This window comes from Zosterops lateralis (assembly GCF_965231275.1).
Source record: "Zosterops lateralis genome assembly, chromosome: 11".
NCBI classification, from domain to species: domain Eukaryota; kingdom Metazoa; phylum Chordata; class Aves; order Passeriformes; family Zosteropidae; genus Zosterops; species Zosterops lateralis.
In genome coordinates, this window is record NC_139771.1 from 6,343,417 (window position 1) to 6,358,745 (window position 15,329).

A 15,329-nucleotide genomic window follows, 5' to 3' on the forward strand; every position below is an offset into this window, starting at 1 on the left:
AGACAATTGTAAGATTATTTATAGGGGATTCATCAATTTCATGTTATTAGTAATTTATCATTTAGAGTGACACTTAAAAATAATTTTCTATGGAAAATTTGCTGTTGTTATTATCATGATGACCATGATTCTTGTTTTGCTATTAAAGGCTTTATCTGAAGGGGCAATCAGAAGAGAAGTGTGTGAAAATAATTGTATTTCACTGAAGTCCATGAGCTCAAACATTCCACACACTCTGAATAAGTTCAGAGATCCATCCCTCATGTCAAACATAAGGGCCCAAAATCACAAAAAAAGGATTTCTGACCAAGCTTGAAAAAGAACTTAAATATATATACTACAAACAAATCCAGCTGTCCAAACAGCTTTGCCATCCCTGGGCTCCAGTTTGTCTTAAAAATCAGCATATTTTACCAACCCTGAGGCCACGAGCACTGGGGGAGACACCAGTGCAATTCCAGTACTGTAAATGCAGCAATTCCCATGGGTGAGCCCAGAGCAGACCCAGGCCCAGGGATCCATCCCACCACCCCCATTCCCTGCTAACACAGCTATCCCCAGCTCCTTCCAGCTTTATTTCAGCAAAATTAGACACGATCCCAACCTCCAGTGAATTTCTCCAACCCTTAAAACCCAGCATGGCTTCCCAGCCAGGAACTCACCAAGCATCCTGTGCTGGGGTGGCTGTCACCAAAGGCACCCCCATGCCAGTGTCCCAGCCCTGCTCAGAGCAGGGCCAGGGTGGATAAATTCAAATTAAATCCTTCTGTTCCCAGCAGTCTTGTGCAGCAGGACCTTCCCCCCGAGGCTGTTTCTGCTGGCTGGCACCGCCAGGGGGGAATTCACACCCGGCCCACAGCAACAGGAGGCCTCTGCCAGCTGCTTGCTGCAGGAAAAGGGAAAAAAAAAAAAAAAAAGAGGCCCACGAAGGGGACAGCGCTGCCTGCACTCACTTCCAGCCTGCAGGAACGCTGCCAAAAGCATTACTGTACCTCCAAGGCAAGAAATCACAGACGCTTCTCACTCCCTTTGGCAGGAGCCGAGCGCTGGCTTGAAATGGAAGCTCCGGAGGAGAGTTTCACTCGCACAAAGAACAACCACCCCCTTCTCTCCACACTAACACAATGCATTGCTTAAGAGCAAACTTCATTTCTGCAACTTAATTCTGATATGATTTGAAGGTTTTCAGCATCTCTGTGTTTGTTTTCCAAACATTTTATACTGCCTTTATTCACCAAGTCTGAAAGAGGGCAGCTGCTCTTGTTAAAGGCTTTCTAACCCACTGGTACCAGATATCTGCTCCACATGATGAGCATCATTTCCTGCAAAAGGCTCCACTTGCACACATTAATTCTGTTACTGTGAGGTGGGAAAGCTAGAATATAAAGTGGTATTTCAAAATAAGGTTATACACATCCAGAGGGGAAAATCCTTAACAGTTCCTTATTCAGAATTTTTAAGCACTACAAATTCACTAAAAAACCCCAAAAAACCCAAACAAAAACCCCAACAAAACCTGAAAGCAGCAGCAGTTTGCTCTGAGTGTCAGCCAATTATATGAAGTACTCAGAACATACTCCAAGCAGCCAATGCCTTCATGAATGACTGTCATCTAAATAAATAATGCCATTCCACCCCACTTTATCAGCTTTGTGCTTCCCAGTTCCTTTGAGCAGCCTTTTCCTTTTCTGGCCCAGTACTGCATCCCAAAACTTGCAGAGATTCTTGTTTTTTGGTTGTTTTCTGGTTCTGCCACAGAACCAGATATACTTTCCTGAGAAACATAATGAATACTCTCCCTCAAAAGAAAGACACTTAAGTCTAAACCACTGAACAAACACTAAAAAGAAATGGGATAATCTCACATATAAACAAACACGAGGCAGACTTTCTAAATTTATCCTCAGCAAAACAGGATTTTCAGAGATAAACCTTGGAGCAGACAGTCACTTGCAAATGGAATCGACCAGGAGAACAGATTTCAGAGCAGAAGACAGAAATCAGTAATAAGCTGTGAAATGCACAAAGCAGTGTCCCATTACAGCCTGCACCAAGCACAAATATTTAGATACAGATGAATTTCCCTTCCTGAAGCCTTTATATTCACAAGTATGAGAGAATGCAAGAGAAGTGCATGATGTAAGACCTCGGTCCAAAGCCAAAGCCACAAAACTGAAATCTAAATCTAATGTACAGTAAAATCAATTAACACAATCTCAGATCCTACTCATTTTTCTCACAGGATTCTTTTTTTTAATGTTTGGCCATCTCTGCTCCAACACTCACAGGATGGTTTGAGAAGGCAGCACTGGTTGCTTTATAAGGGATTTATTAAATTAAAAGTTCTGTCACTGCTGGAACATGTGCACAAATACAATACAGAAACACTGACAAAGTTAACTCGTTGCAATAGGTACAGACTGAAGGTTACAACTTTTTTTAAAAAAGGGAAGAAAATGATTTACTAATCTCTCTGTCCTGCACTGCTGCTGCCTTGCTCAGCTCCAAACATATTCCAACTCCAAACCTACTCCAACTCCTATGTTTAGGTTCTCTTTTGTCTGGCACACTTGATGTCTCATTCTAAATTTCCGTCATTTTTTGAAGAGCCTTTATGTGAGGCCACTCCTGAGACACAAACAACAAAATTTTAACTTATAGTAAATACCCATAAGCTTCTGAACTGGTAACTGATGTCATTAATTCTGCTGAGTTAGATTTAACAAAATTTAGCCTGTAAAGAAAATTTTAAAAATCATGAATGGCTCAAAAAGTGGTGCTAGAAACAAGAGAAAGCTCCAGATTTCAGTGTTACCACAACAACAAGTGTCTAGGTATAAATTAATATTGCAGCAATCACAAAAAGTCTCCTAAAATGCACAGTGATTTCTGGAGAATAAACATAACTCTTTTCCACATCTTCAAAGTTCTCTTTAACTCTTACTAGGTGGGAACCAGCAGCTGAGCTCCCATCAGATCCAACTTACTTTTCAAGGATTGAGGACAAAAAAATTTTGGCCCATCAATCCAAGAGGAGAAACTTTTTGATCCTCTAACCTGCACCAGGTTGTCTCTGGCTCCTTGTCCCAGCTCCTGCCTAGGAGCAGTTCTTGGAAAGGCTCAGGACAAGGAACCAACTCTTTGAGATTTATCTGATTCAGCCACCTCTCCAAAACTCTCTCTGCAAAGAACAACAGTAGCTCCAGCTGCCTCTGGAAAATCCTGCACCACACACTAGAAAAATGCTGCATGGAAGAATTATTTCTGCCAGCTGGGAAGAGCAAATGACAAAAGACTGGGAAGTGAGTGTTTGGGAAGCTGAGAAAGGCCCTGCACAGGATGTGGTCTGTCCTTGGGAGATGCTGCTGCTGCACTTTGGAGAGCATTTGCTTGGATGGCACTTTCTGCATAACTGCACAACTCAGACACATCAAACTACCAGAAACTCCATCCTACAGCTGCCAGTCCAGCCCAGAACTCGAGTTTCCTTTCTAGCTCCAACGTGAACTCTGCAGAAGCCACCACAGTGCTTTTTGAGGTACCTGAGGCAGTGAAACAAAGCTGGAGAAGCAGGGGAGTGGAGCAAGGCAGGACACTGGAGGCACCGGGATGAACAGGATGGGATCCAGAACAGCAAATCGCTGCTGGAAGGGAAACTAAAACTCTGCAGAACTCTGAGCTGCTTCAAGTGCTTAAGGCACTTTGGATGCTTGGAGGGGAGAACTTCCAGGAGAGCAAATTATAAAAACATGAGGCAAAAGAGACACTCCAAATTTCAAACAAGCAGGAAGGAAAACCTGAGTGTAGGGAAAGAGCAGGAAGGCTTTAATGGAAACATCTCCAAGGTCAGAGGGTCAGAGGGACAGAGTTTGTGAAGGGATTCATTTGTGCCCACCCAAACACCTCTGGCACACATTTCCTCCTGCACTCTACCCCTCCATCAGAGGGCTCATGTGCAGCTTTTTTAATTCCTTTTGAAGTCACACTTGGCACACGCAATGAGCCTTTTGTACCCAGTCACTGGAAAATACCATAAAAACTATTTATGATCACCCAGAGAACGCCCCAGGCCAGTGTCAGGGGAAAGGCTGCACATCAAATGCAGCAGTGGGTCATGTCCCAGGGCACCAGCATCAGCCAGGGGCACTCAGCACTGCCAGGGCACTCCAGGCTCTGGGGAAACCTGCTGGTGGTCAAACTCAGGGGTGAAACCTGGCAGGAGGGTTAAAGACAATAAAAAATGCCAGTTATGTTCTCTTAGAGGATTCACTGGGTTCTTCCTTACAATATTTTTTACTTTTTTTGGGAAAAAGTATTTTTGATCATCACCCAGTGCCTGTCATGGAACTATTTTTGTAAAAGTCAGTACCAGCTTAAATCAAGCCATGAACCCCAAATTCTCACAAGTCTGTGGGGGTTTCCCTAGCTCCACCACCTAAAAGACTGCATCAGGTTGAATTTTACAGCAGAGGAGCAGATTAGTAACTTTCTTCAAACAGATGATAGGAGCAGTAAAAAGCATCAACAGCATGAGCATGACCAGGTTATTTGGTAAGAGCTTTAACAACACAAACCAGCCTCTGAAAATAAGGTCACAGTGCTGGAATTAACTGTACCAAATCATCAGGAGAAAATGGGACTGCACAGCCTTCCCTTCCAGCTTCACTGGGTCTAATGAGAAACAGGGAAAAGGGCCAGGGATTCTTAAAACTTTTATCTTATGGTCTCTCTCCCTCAGATACACACTGTAACATTAGCTGAGGTGAAGCAGGAAAAGCTGAGAAACTACAGTAATTCACTTCCAGACATTTCAAAAATTCCCAAAAAAACCCAGGCTCCTTTAGGCCTTCAGACCAAGAGCAGTGTTTAAACAACTGGTTTTAAGAAATGAGACTTTTTTCACAGGCTGTTTTAAAGAAGGAATAAACATTTCATTAAAAGTTTATTGAAACTGTTTGTAATTGCTAATAAAATCTGAATTACCGAAAACTCTAGAAGCACTATAAAAACAGTAACAGCTTCATTGTACATTGCACAACTATTCAGACCAATATAGTAAAATATTTCCTTGAAAAGCTGGTTACCAAATGGACCCCAGCAGTAGCAGTAGCAGCAGCAGCAGCAGAGTGTTTGGAGGGCATTTCTGCAGCTCAGGCACCCCACTCTGAATCAACAGTCTCCTCTCACAGCAGCTTCTGGTTTAGGCAAGACTTAATTAGAAAAGCAAATCACAAGCAAAAATGTTTGGGGATTTTGCTCACTCCCCTTTGAAGGTATTGGCTTGTGAATTATGACCGTTGCTGATTAAAAACTTGACAAAGGTTTATGAAGCATCATTTGGGCAGCAGAACATCCGTCATGTCAGTGGTGTCAGTCATGTCCACATGGCTCACCATCCACCTGGGATCCATCTCCATGGGATCCATCCACACCCAACACCACCACAACTGGGGGTTCAACCCCTGAATGGGCCATTCACTGAAGAGCTGGACTTGCTGATCCTTGTGGGTCCTTTTCAACTGGGAATATTCTGTGGTTCTGTAACCCACCCACACAGGGTCCATCCACACCAAGATCCACCCACATGGGATCCATCTCTACAGAATTCCCCCTGGGAAAGCAACCCCATCATTGGGATCAAACCCTCCAGACCCCAATGGCAGCAAAGCCCTTTTATTCCCCTCCTCTTTCTTTAGGATCAACCTTAAACCAGCCCAGCCCTGCACAGCCCAGCCTCAGGGCATCCCACATCCCTCAGCCCTGCAGCTCAAAGATTCCCTGGGATCCCTCAGCTTCCTCCCCCAGATCATTGGTTGGGAATTCCAGCAGTCTGCCAGCACCTGGCAATGCTGTAGGAAGGAGTTAAATCTGCCAGGCTGTGCCTGCCATCCCACAGCATGGGGAACAAAACTACTGATTCAAGCAGAAATTCATGTAAGGTTTTATTCCAGACCTTACCCTCACACACTCACTGTCTATAGCAACCGTGTCCATAACATTCCCATTCTCAAGAGCACAGCTTTCTAGTAAAAGACACATCTGTCAAACTGCAGGAAACATCTGGGAAAATGGTTAAATAGAAAGAAGGGAGATTAAACCTTTGTTTCCATGGGATTGGATATACATCCAGAGTAAGTTTGCAAAGGTTACTGGTTCTTTTCTTCCTTCTTTCTAAGATCTCAGGCTTTTGGATTGGTGCTGAATTTCACCCCACGTAGATATAGGTTGATTCACACAATGTTAAGTTTTGCTTTTACCCTGGGGTAAAAATCCGACACCAGGGCTGGAGGGATTCCCCATTCACTAGAGTTGGGCTCAATGATCCTTGTGGATCCTTCCCAGCTCAGAATATTCTGTGATTCTGTGGTTCCCATTCCATCCCTGAGCGCACAGGACCCCAGATGCCTTCACTAAGTGGTGATCAAACTCCTCTGTGCAACACCAACACGGCTTTTCCCTTCCAGAGGCAGCCTGGAGCCTTGCCACACCATGGAGGGGGGTCATGCTCCCCCACTAAAGATGGAAAATGAAAGTGGAAAACATGATATCAAAGCAGAAATCTGGAGCTGGCTAACAATCCCCTTCTGTTTGCAAGTGGAGGAGACACCTGAGCTAACACTGCCTGCTTTTTCAAGTACCTCAACATCGACCCCAATTTTGACAGATAGGTCTTTTTGTGAAGTACTGATAAGCTATCAATCAATTTGCTTTTAGCCCTGAAACTGCTCCTAACAAACCTTTCACATGTGCTTCAACTGAAAGGGACTGGAGTGCTTTCTGAAATTCCCCCTTGGCTAAGAACTGCAGAACTCTCTGTTAAATATTAACTCAGATATGGTGGCTCTTTCAAGTCTGTCTCTGAAGGTTCAATTTAACATAAATTCTTGAAAACAATTTAATTTTGTGGAGTGTGTGATCTCCATTAAGAAATAAAATGTCTGATTCACTCCATCATTCAAGCAATGCAGACAAGAAAAGGAAAAAAAAAAAAAAAGAAATTAGGAAAAGCACTTTGAAGCCTGCTCTGTGATCCTTTGTCCACTTAATCAACAAGAGCCACATTGCCTCAGTTCCACTGAGGAGTTCAGCTCCAACAGGACTGCTCTGAGAGCCTCAGGTGAACCCCAAAATCCTTCAAGGACACATTTGTGCCGAGGACTGGGTGAAGACACTTCACTCAGCAGATGAGAGACACCTTGGGTGTTCTCAACTCTGTGCTGAGGGTTTTTCCCCAATTCCAATTTTTCACAATAAAATGACAGTGAAAGTGTATTTCCCTCTACCACATGAAGTTTGGAACTCAAAGAGCAGCAAAGAGCTTCTCTGACAACTGCCAGGCTACCTCTGAGAGCCAGTTCTGCATCTTTTCAAACCCTGCTGGAGCCACGCTCCTCCACAACAGGGACCTGATTTTCTGCAGAACATTTCCACCCTGCCTTCTCAGCCAAGCTAAGGAGGAAGGTGACAAGAATCTACCCTTAATGAAGAACTTTATTTATTCAGTATTTCAAATCTTACTCCAAATTTCTCCCTTTGAGCAACTCTATAAACTCGCTGAAGATGCAGCTGAGCCTGCTCTGAGCAGGAGGTTGGATGAAATGGTCTGTTCTAACCTGAATTATTCCATGGTTTTCAAACACAGGTAACTTTTAGCACACTTTTTTTTAAAGGATGCCCCACTAATCTCTATCATAGTGTCATTTAAGTGGACAAATGCCATTGGATATTCATAGTAAAAAACTTGTGTTGTAAGGCAGCTTCAGGAGTGTTTTGGGTGGGACTGACATCATTCTTCAGTGTAACAAAACTGAAAACAGCCCAGAATTTGCAGAGTTTGAAACTACACATCATTTTACATGATACACATTAAAGCACCTTATGAGCAGACCTCTTATTACAAGAAAAAGCCCAATTATTTATCACACAAGCCATGAGACAATTATTCCCTCGACTTCACAGCTGTGAACATTCAGACGTAGGAAGATTTTTATACACAAATTAATTGCCCTCGCAATCCTAATGCCCACCAAACCAAAGGGGAACGAGGGGGGGGGAATTCTCCATGCACAAACCCGCTGGTCCCAAACCCCCAGAGTGACGTACTCCGCACAAGGGAACAAAAATACTGGTCCCCGGCTAATTCCAAAGGCCATTTCTGTGGAAGGGGCAGCGCTGTGCCCGCCGGCCGCGCCGGGGACTCTTAGGGCGGCGGGACGGCCGGGACAAGGCGGCCTTTGTGTGCCCGGGGCTGCCAGCGGGGAGGGAACCACAGGGGGAGGAGAGCAGGGAGGGAACCGCCACTGAACCCGGGAGGGAGGCAAAGAACCCAGGGGAGACAGCGAGAGAGGAAGGAGGGAAAAAAGAGGGAGAGAGGGAGCAGGGAAAGGGGAAGGAGAGCGGGGAGGAGGGAGAGAGCACGGGAGGAGAGCGGGAGGGAGCCAGGGAAGGAGAATGGCAGGGAGGAGAGCAGGAGGGACGGAGGGAGGGAGGAGAGCAGGGAGACAGGAAAGGGGAAAGGGAGGGGGCCCGGGAAAGAGCTCGGGAAGGAAGGAGGCAGGGAAGGAGGGAGAGAGGCAGGGAAGGAGGAAGGGAGGGAGGGAAGGAGGGAGGGAAAGAAGGAGAGAGAGAGAAGGAGCCAGGGAAGGAAGGAGCCAGGGAAGGAAGGAGCCAGGGAAGGAAGGGGCCAGGGAAGGAAGGAGCCAGGGAAGGAAGGAACCAGGGAAGGAAGGAGCCAGGGAAGGAAGGAGCCAGGGAAGGAAGGAACCAGGGAAGGAAGGAGCCAGGGAAGGAAGGGGCTCGGGCGGCAGCGCTGCCCCCAGCGCCCCCCGGAGGGGTGAGGACGGAGCCGCCCGCCCCGGCACCGCACAGAATTCTCGTATAATCCTAGTTCCCAATCACTCTGCCGTAAACCACGGTGGTTGTAGTGAGTTCACAGGAAAACAAAGCCATGTTTCCAGCCGAACCTCAAAACAAGCTCCCTTCTCCTCCACTGAGCAGCACGAAGCCAAAAGCACCTTTTACTTCAGCAAGATTTAACTTCAGTGAGCCCGTTTCCAGTAAAACACCTGAGGGACACACCAGAAAGTGTGAAATTCAAATAAGGGAATTCCATATTCCCCGTCACTATATTTTAATTTGCAAGTACTTGTGCTTCCCAGCCGAGGAGTTTATGGGTGTTCACGACTTCCATCACCACAAAAACGCAGAAGCTGTAAAAGTGTGCAAAAGGGAGGCAGTGATACATGCTGGTTTTTTGGGTTTTTTTAATTAATCCACAAGCCTTCAAGTATATTTTATTATCCTAACGCTGAGAATGCTCTCCTTTGAAAAAGCACCTTTGATTTGCACAGTAATTCCCTTACACACTTGAGGATCCTGCTAGGCTTGCCAGGGCATTCGATTCACTCTGCTCCAGGGACTGCACTCCAACAGTCGTGTTTTTCCACAAGAAAAATAAACATACCCAAGTAGAGCTCACAAATGATCCCTTGGGGAATTACACCTGAGCAGGGAATGTCTCAAAGCACTCAGTTTCCAAACAAAGGGCTGACGTAACTGGATTTCTAATAACACATCCAAAGCCTTTCAATGGATTCATTCCCGCTGCAGCACAGTGGGGTGCTGCTACCTCAGAGTTAAGATCAAATTGCTAATGAAAAGGTTCCACCGTTTATAATGAAGCAAACACACAATTCTTGGCCTATTTAATTACACAAGATGCTGGTGTTAAGAGACTGAATACACAACTGCTTCCCAGTTCCACCAGCACCATCACAAAGACCCAAAAATGCCTGAACAAGAGCTGCTGCTGGAGGTTATAAACACTTCCACAACACACTTCCCATCTCCCAACCAAAATTCTTAGGACAGATCCACAGGGTTTGAGTAACTCAATTCTACTGTTAAACCAGAACATCAGAATCCAAAAATGATGGAAAATACGAAAAACAGTCCAAAAAATAACTTCATCGGAGGCAGCAGAAGGGAAACGAGAATAAAATTCAGAGAATGTTTGTGAACTTTTCTGGATATATCTGAAATACACAGAAATTCAGCTATTTCAGATGAATCACAAATGTTTGAGTTTTTGTAATATTCAGGCCAATCAAACTTACAAAGTAAAGCATTGAAAGAGAAGGCCTCATGGATGCTATTTTAGATCATAACTGATCTGCAGCAGATGGTTTAATTGAAACAGATTAAGTCACATGAACCCTGGGCAGAAAACCAGTGCTTTTCATTACAAGAAAAGATGCATGTTTCATATACGAAATCACAGAAAGAATCTAGTGAGAAAAACCATAAAAATGTGCCACACTGGAAAATATGAGCAAGCTCTGACATATAGGTATGGGATCACACGGAATAACTGCCTGCATCATTTAGTTTTGAACCTTGGTTGCACACGAGTCTGTTGGTTCAGACTTCATTATTTTTATGGCCTCCGCTATATAAAGTGTTATAATGTATGTAACTGCCAGCTGCGTTTTATTTCATCAGTAGAAAATGAGCCTTAAAAAAAAAAATAAAATCACACTTTTCCCTCATAAAGTTACATAACATTTCAAAAATTCCATAAATCTCAAGTTGTGTCACGCATCCAGAAATGCAGCACAGGGTTCTTTCCAAGGGTTCTTTCCAAGCCCTCCTGGCCCCAGAGAAAGGCTATAAACAGTTAATTTTTTCGGGGAGAGGAGGAGGTATGTTGTAAATGAGAAGGAGCTTTTATTGTTTTGCATTACTTCAGCACTGGATTCCCGATTTGTAACAAATTCCAAGGCTGCAGACTGCGGGCCCAGCCTGTGAGTAAGGCTGCTGGTGATTTATGGGAGGATAAATCCCTCCGTCCACATCCCATGACTGTGGAATGCGCGGAATGCCGGGGCTGCAGGAGCTGAGGCAGCAGCCACAGGAGCTCCATCCATCGCTTCCTCCAGGCAGGAATGACAGGAATTCTGCAGCAGTGCCAGCCAGGCTCGCATTCCCAGGAATGGCATCTGCTGATTGCCCAATGCCTTACCTGGCCGGCACATTCCACACCTGACTGTCAGAGCAGGAATGTTTAGCAACAACTGCCGCCTGCCCAGTTGTCAAGGCAGCCCAGGAAGCAGCTGGCTCGGAGCTCCCGGCCTCGAAAAAATGCAAAGCACTTGTGTTCCTCCTCCTCCTCCTCCTCCTGCTGCTGCTGCTGCTGCCTCCCCACCCCCAGCCAGAGAGCCTCAGAATGGGGGGAAGTGAAAGGAGCTCGCTACAAAGAACGAGGGAACAATACTGCACAAACGGCAAGGCCAATACCTATGGCTTGCTATAAATAGCTAAGCTGAGCTAATTCCTGTTACTTCAAGCCGTACAAAAACAAAAGAAAACACGAAAACCCATCTAATCGCGGCGGCTCTTGTGCAGGTCTCCCACACTAGCTGGAACAAAAGGGAAAAAAAAAAAAAAAAAACGCAGCACAAAGTTTGAGCCAGGACAGGATTTTAGCTCAGCTCCGTGCAGGGCCAGACGCGAGGCACTTACAGATGAGGGTTGAACATGCGGCTCATTTTGGAGACGTGGTCGTTTTCACAGTCCAGCTCCTCGTCCCCTTGGTCCATGCTGAGCTTCCTCTTGCTGGGGCTGATGGGCGGCGGGCCCGTGCGGTGGTTGCTGAGCGCGGGGGATTGCAGGGGCTGCATCCGGGGCTCCCCTCTCAGCGCCGCTTCACCTGCCCGGGGAGACACGACACGGGGTCACCACCACGGGGACAACAGCGACACCACCCCCTGTGGGAGTACACAGCAAAACCCCCCGAAATTCCCCAGGGACAGCCCCCAAACTGTATGACATGGCTGTAGGATGGACAAGGCATCCCAAACCACACTTAATGCTGGAACAAGCAGGGAGAAAAGGCAGCGGGAGAGGGATGATCACCCCGGATGATCCCAAAGGCTGAACTAACCCATCTCTGCAACAGCTTTTTCACTCAGATTCCCCATCAGCTTTTTCACTCAGATTCCTCTCCCCTTGCAGGCTGCAATCCCAGCGCCGGGCTGTGATTACCTCACTCTGCAAACCATGACTATTCACAGGGAAATAAAAGCTTTGTTCCTCTCCTTACGGTCGCGGTTATAAATTCCAGGCCTACAGCTCATGTTAATGCCAAATATTCCAGATCTAAAACTGAATAAACGTTCAGATTCTCAGATGATTCCCTTTATAAAGAGCTGTCCAAAACAAGCTTGTCTGGTATATAACTATGCAAGGGAAAAATTAGGGGGGAAATTGGAACTTGCTGATTCAAGTTTTAAATATGTCCTTAAATGTCTTCCTCTATACTTTAAAACTACGTTTGGCCCCAGGAACAACAGAGCACAATTCTCCAGCAGAGGAATCACAGAAATGCTAATTTCCAGCTGGCAGCAGACTGAGTAGATGAGAAGTTTTTCTATAATCTAACACCTCCCAGAAGAAGCCATTCCCGGCATATGGGAGCTGTGTATAAATAATCCCAGCAATGCTACAGTTGGCTGTGCACAAACACACAGGGGCAGATCGTTGCTAAGAGGCGTCAAAGCGTGACCACAGCCTTTCCCATTGCAATTCCGTGTCTCACTGCTCCTATAGCCTGGAGCACACTGCCGCACCTCACCACTATGGACTCCACTGGAATTCACATCCTCAGGTCCTATTTAGACCTCACAGGGATTTAAAGATGTTTGAAAAGTGCTTTTGGGGCTCCATCAGGGGCTTGGAGAGGAGCTAAATTAACCACGGTTACTTATTCTGGTAATATCCCTGAAATAGCTGCTTTTGCTACAGTTTAAAATTTGTATTTTTCCTACACTGCCAGAAGCATTTTTGTTTTCTACACAGCCATAATTTCCAGACCTAAAATTAGGCCTAAGTTAACTCCATCTAGAGCCCTGTGGTACCTGACAATGGAAATCTTTGTGTGCCACCACACATTTTCACATCATCACCGAGGCAGATGATTTATAAAATGCTGCCTTAATTCAACATACGACAAATAACATTTTGTTGGGGAAAAAAAAAAAAAAGGAGCGAGGAGAAAACCTCCTGAATGTTTACCAGTAAAAATAAGCATTCTGCCAATTTAGTCAGCATAATATAAACTAGCAAATATACGCTGACCTATAATACACCACAAGCCATGATTTCTATTAAAGACTCTGGCACCAAATCTAAATAGGAACTTTCCATCTCAGCTCTAAATAGCAAAAACTGTGCCCTGCTGCAAATGCTCCGGGACAGACACCCAGAGCTCTCCTGTTTCAACTAAGCATTAATTGAGAAGCCCCCCACAAACACCCCAGTGCCACGAAAAAAGCTTTTATCAACACAACATCTCTTGAAATTTGCTTTCAGATCAGTAAATTTGAGCGTTTTTCCTTTGTATTTTGCCAATAGAAACCCCCACCTACAGAGTGTTCATGTTCTAGGCTTTCAAAGCAAACCACATCACACCAGTTCCTCTCCAGGAGGAATCTCCCTCACCCCTGTCTTTGAAAAGGAATAATTTAAGAGCAATGTCAGAAGATAAAGCTTTCAGCACCTGAGGCTGGAGGTTGTGTCCTCCCACTCCTGCACCATCACTCTGCTCCCTGCAGTGTCTCCCATCACTTCTGGGGACTCCAACACAAAATTCCACAACAGCAATTACAAATTCCATGTGGGCACCTCACTCCTACTGACTCCTGAGCAACTCCTAACAGTGCCTTGGGCAGGTTAAACCCCATGTAAAGCTAACTTGGGTGTTCACAAAACCCCCAAAATCTCTAGATATTAATTATTCAATTCAGTTGATCAGCAACTTGCCCTTTTTCCCCAAACAGGACCTGATACTATACAATTACCAAAATGGAATTTTTATTTCAAAATTAAAAGCCTCATTTCTTCTACGTATGGTAACAACAGCATTTCTATATTAACATTCAGACTGAGTTTAAAATCTGGCAAAAACGCTGCTGTATGCTGGAAGAAACCCATTTTAAAGAAATTTAGCAAAGAAAGGAAGGGCTTCTAATTTTTAAAGCCTATCCAACTTGGTAATGCATTTTCCTGATTATTCAGGGAATACCAAGACTTCAGCTAAACATACCAGGGTATGACCAGCACCACTGGGCCAAAATTAATCAAATTAACCAAACAGGTGGGAGCAGTGAGAGGCTCTTACAGGCCAGTTCAATTTGTAGAGCCCCTCCTGCCCACACCAGGCAGGAGAACAATGTCAAGAAGAGTCTAGATAACAGGGAAAATCAAGGAAATGAGGAAAAACCTCTTTAGAGGGATAAAATGCAAATTCCTGTACTGGTTTTGCACAGCGCCATGAGTTCTCATGGGGCCTGCACATTTGATTAGGTCTAAAACTGCTCTTCATTTAAATAAAATTCCTTCCCCAGTACTTTCCTCCTTACCAAATGTGAATTTAAAGCAGAGAGAGAGAAACCACAGAGGAGACTACGGTCCCAAATGCTGTTTTAGGGACTAGATTTGTCTCCCCCAGCTGACCACACTCCATGGAAACCAGACTCCCATCACACAGCTGGCAAGACAACACTCTGATAAAACAACTGTGTTTTATAAATTCCCCAAGTCCAAACTCCAGGCTTCAAAATTCATTACTGTGACGGCTTGTGTCTGCCCTGCAACTGAGAGCAGAGATAGCAAACACATTTATTGTGCCTCTCATAATGCTCCTCTTTGTTTCAGCCAGCAGCTGGTGGAAGGCACTCCAGATCTGCTGCTTTCAGATACTTCTACTTACAACTATTCATACTAGTCTTTTTTTTTTCTTCTTCTTTCTTCTCCTCCTCCTTCTCTTTTTTTTTTTTATTAAAACTGTTGGGCAACATGATAAAGCACAGACAAGCTAAACAAAGATAACACCGTGACGTAGTGTCTGCCTATAGAGCAGCTCTGCTCTCGCTTGACACCAGCCCATGCAGTCAGCAGGAATGTGCTTTATTTTAACCACTTAGGAGCCTGCCTGAAAGTGTTTCCACTCAACCCGGTGTTTGTCAGGCCAGCAGGGCTCTTCCCAGCCCCTCAGAGCCCTCTGTAAACAGAGGATGTCCAGCTCTGTTTGCCTTTCTCTGGTCAGCGTGAGCCGCGGCCCCAGCGGAACGTCCCCAACAGCCAAAGTCGTGTTTTTACAACTGTGCCCTGACACAGAGACACCAGAGGGGTCTGAAATCTGTCTGAGAGCTCCAGGAGTCACCAAAGACTGGGGGAAAATAAAAAATACACACTACTCTGGCAGCAAGCTTCCTTCCTGTGACTGGGTATGGGCTGCACCGACACAGGGCTGCCATGTCCTATCCCCCTCC

At 45.3% G+C, this 15,329-nt stretch overlaps 1 protein-coding gene across 2 annotated transcripts in view; it reads right to left on the reverse strand.

Moving 5' to 3' along the window:
- The window catches only part of VGLL4 (vestigial like family member 4), a gene marked incomplete at its 5' end in the record, with an annotated part of 70,441 nt that overhangs the window by 11,812 nt on the left and 43,300 nt on the right, over positions 1–15,329 (reverse strand). For both annotated transcript variants that reach the window (XM_083869719.1, XM_083869718.1), the window contains one exon: positions 11,521–11,707. In XM_083869719.1, coding sequence (XP_083725845.1) covers positions 11,521–11,707 — 187 coding nt within the window. The remainder of the gene's footprint in view (positions 1–11,520; positions 11,708–15,329) is intronic.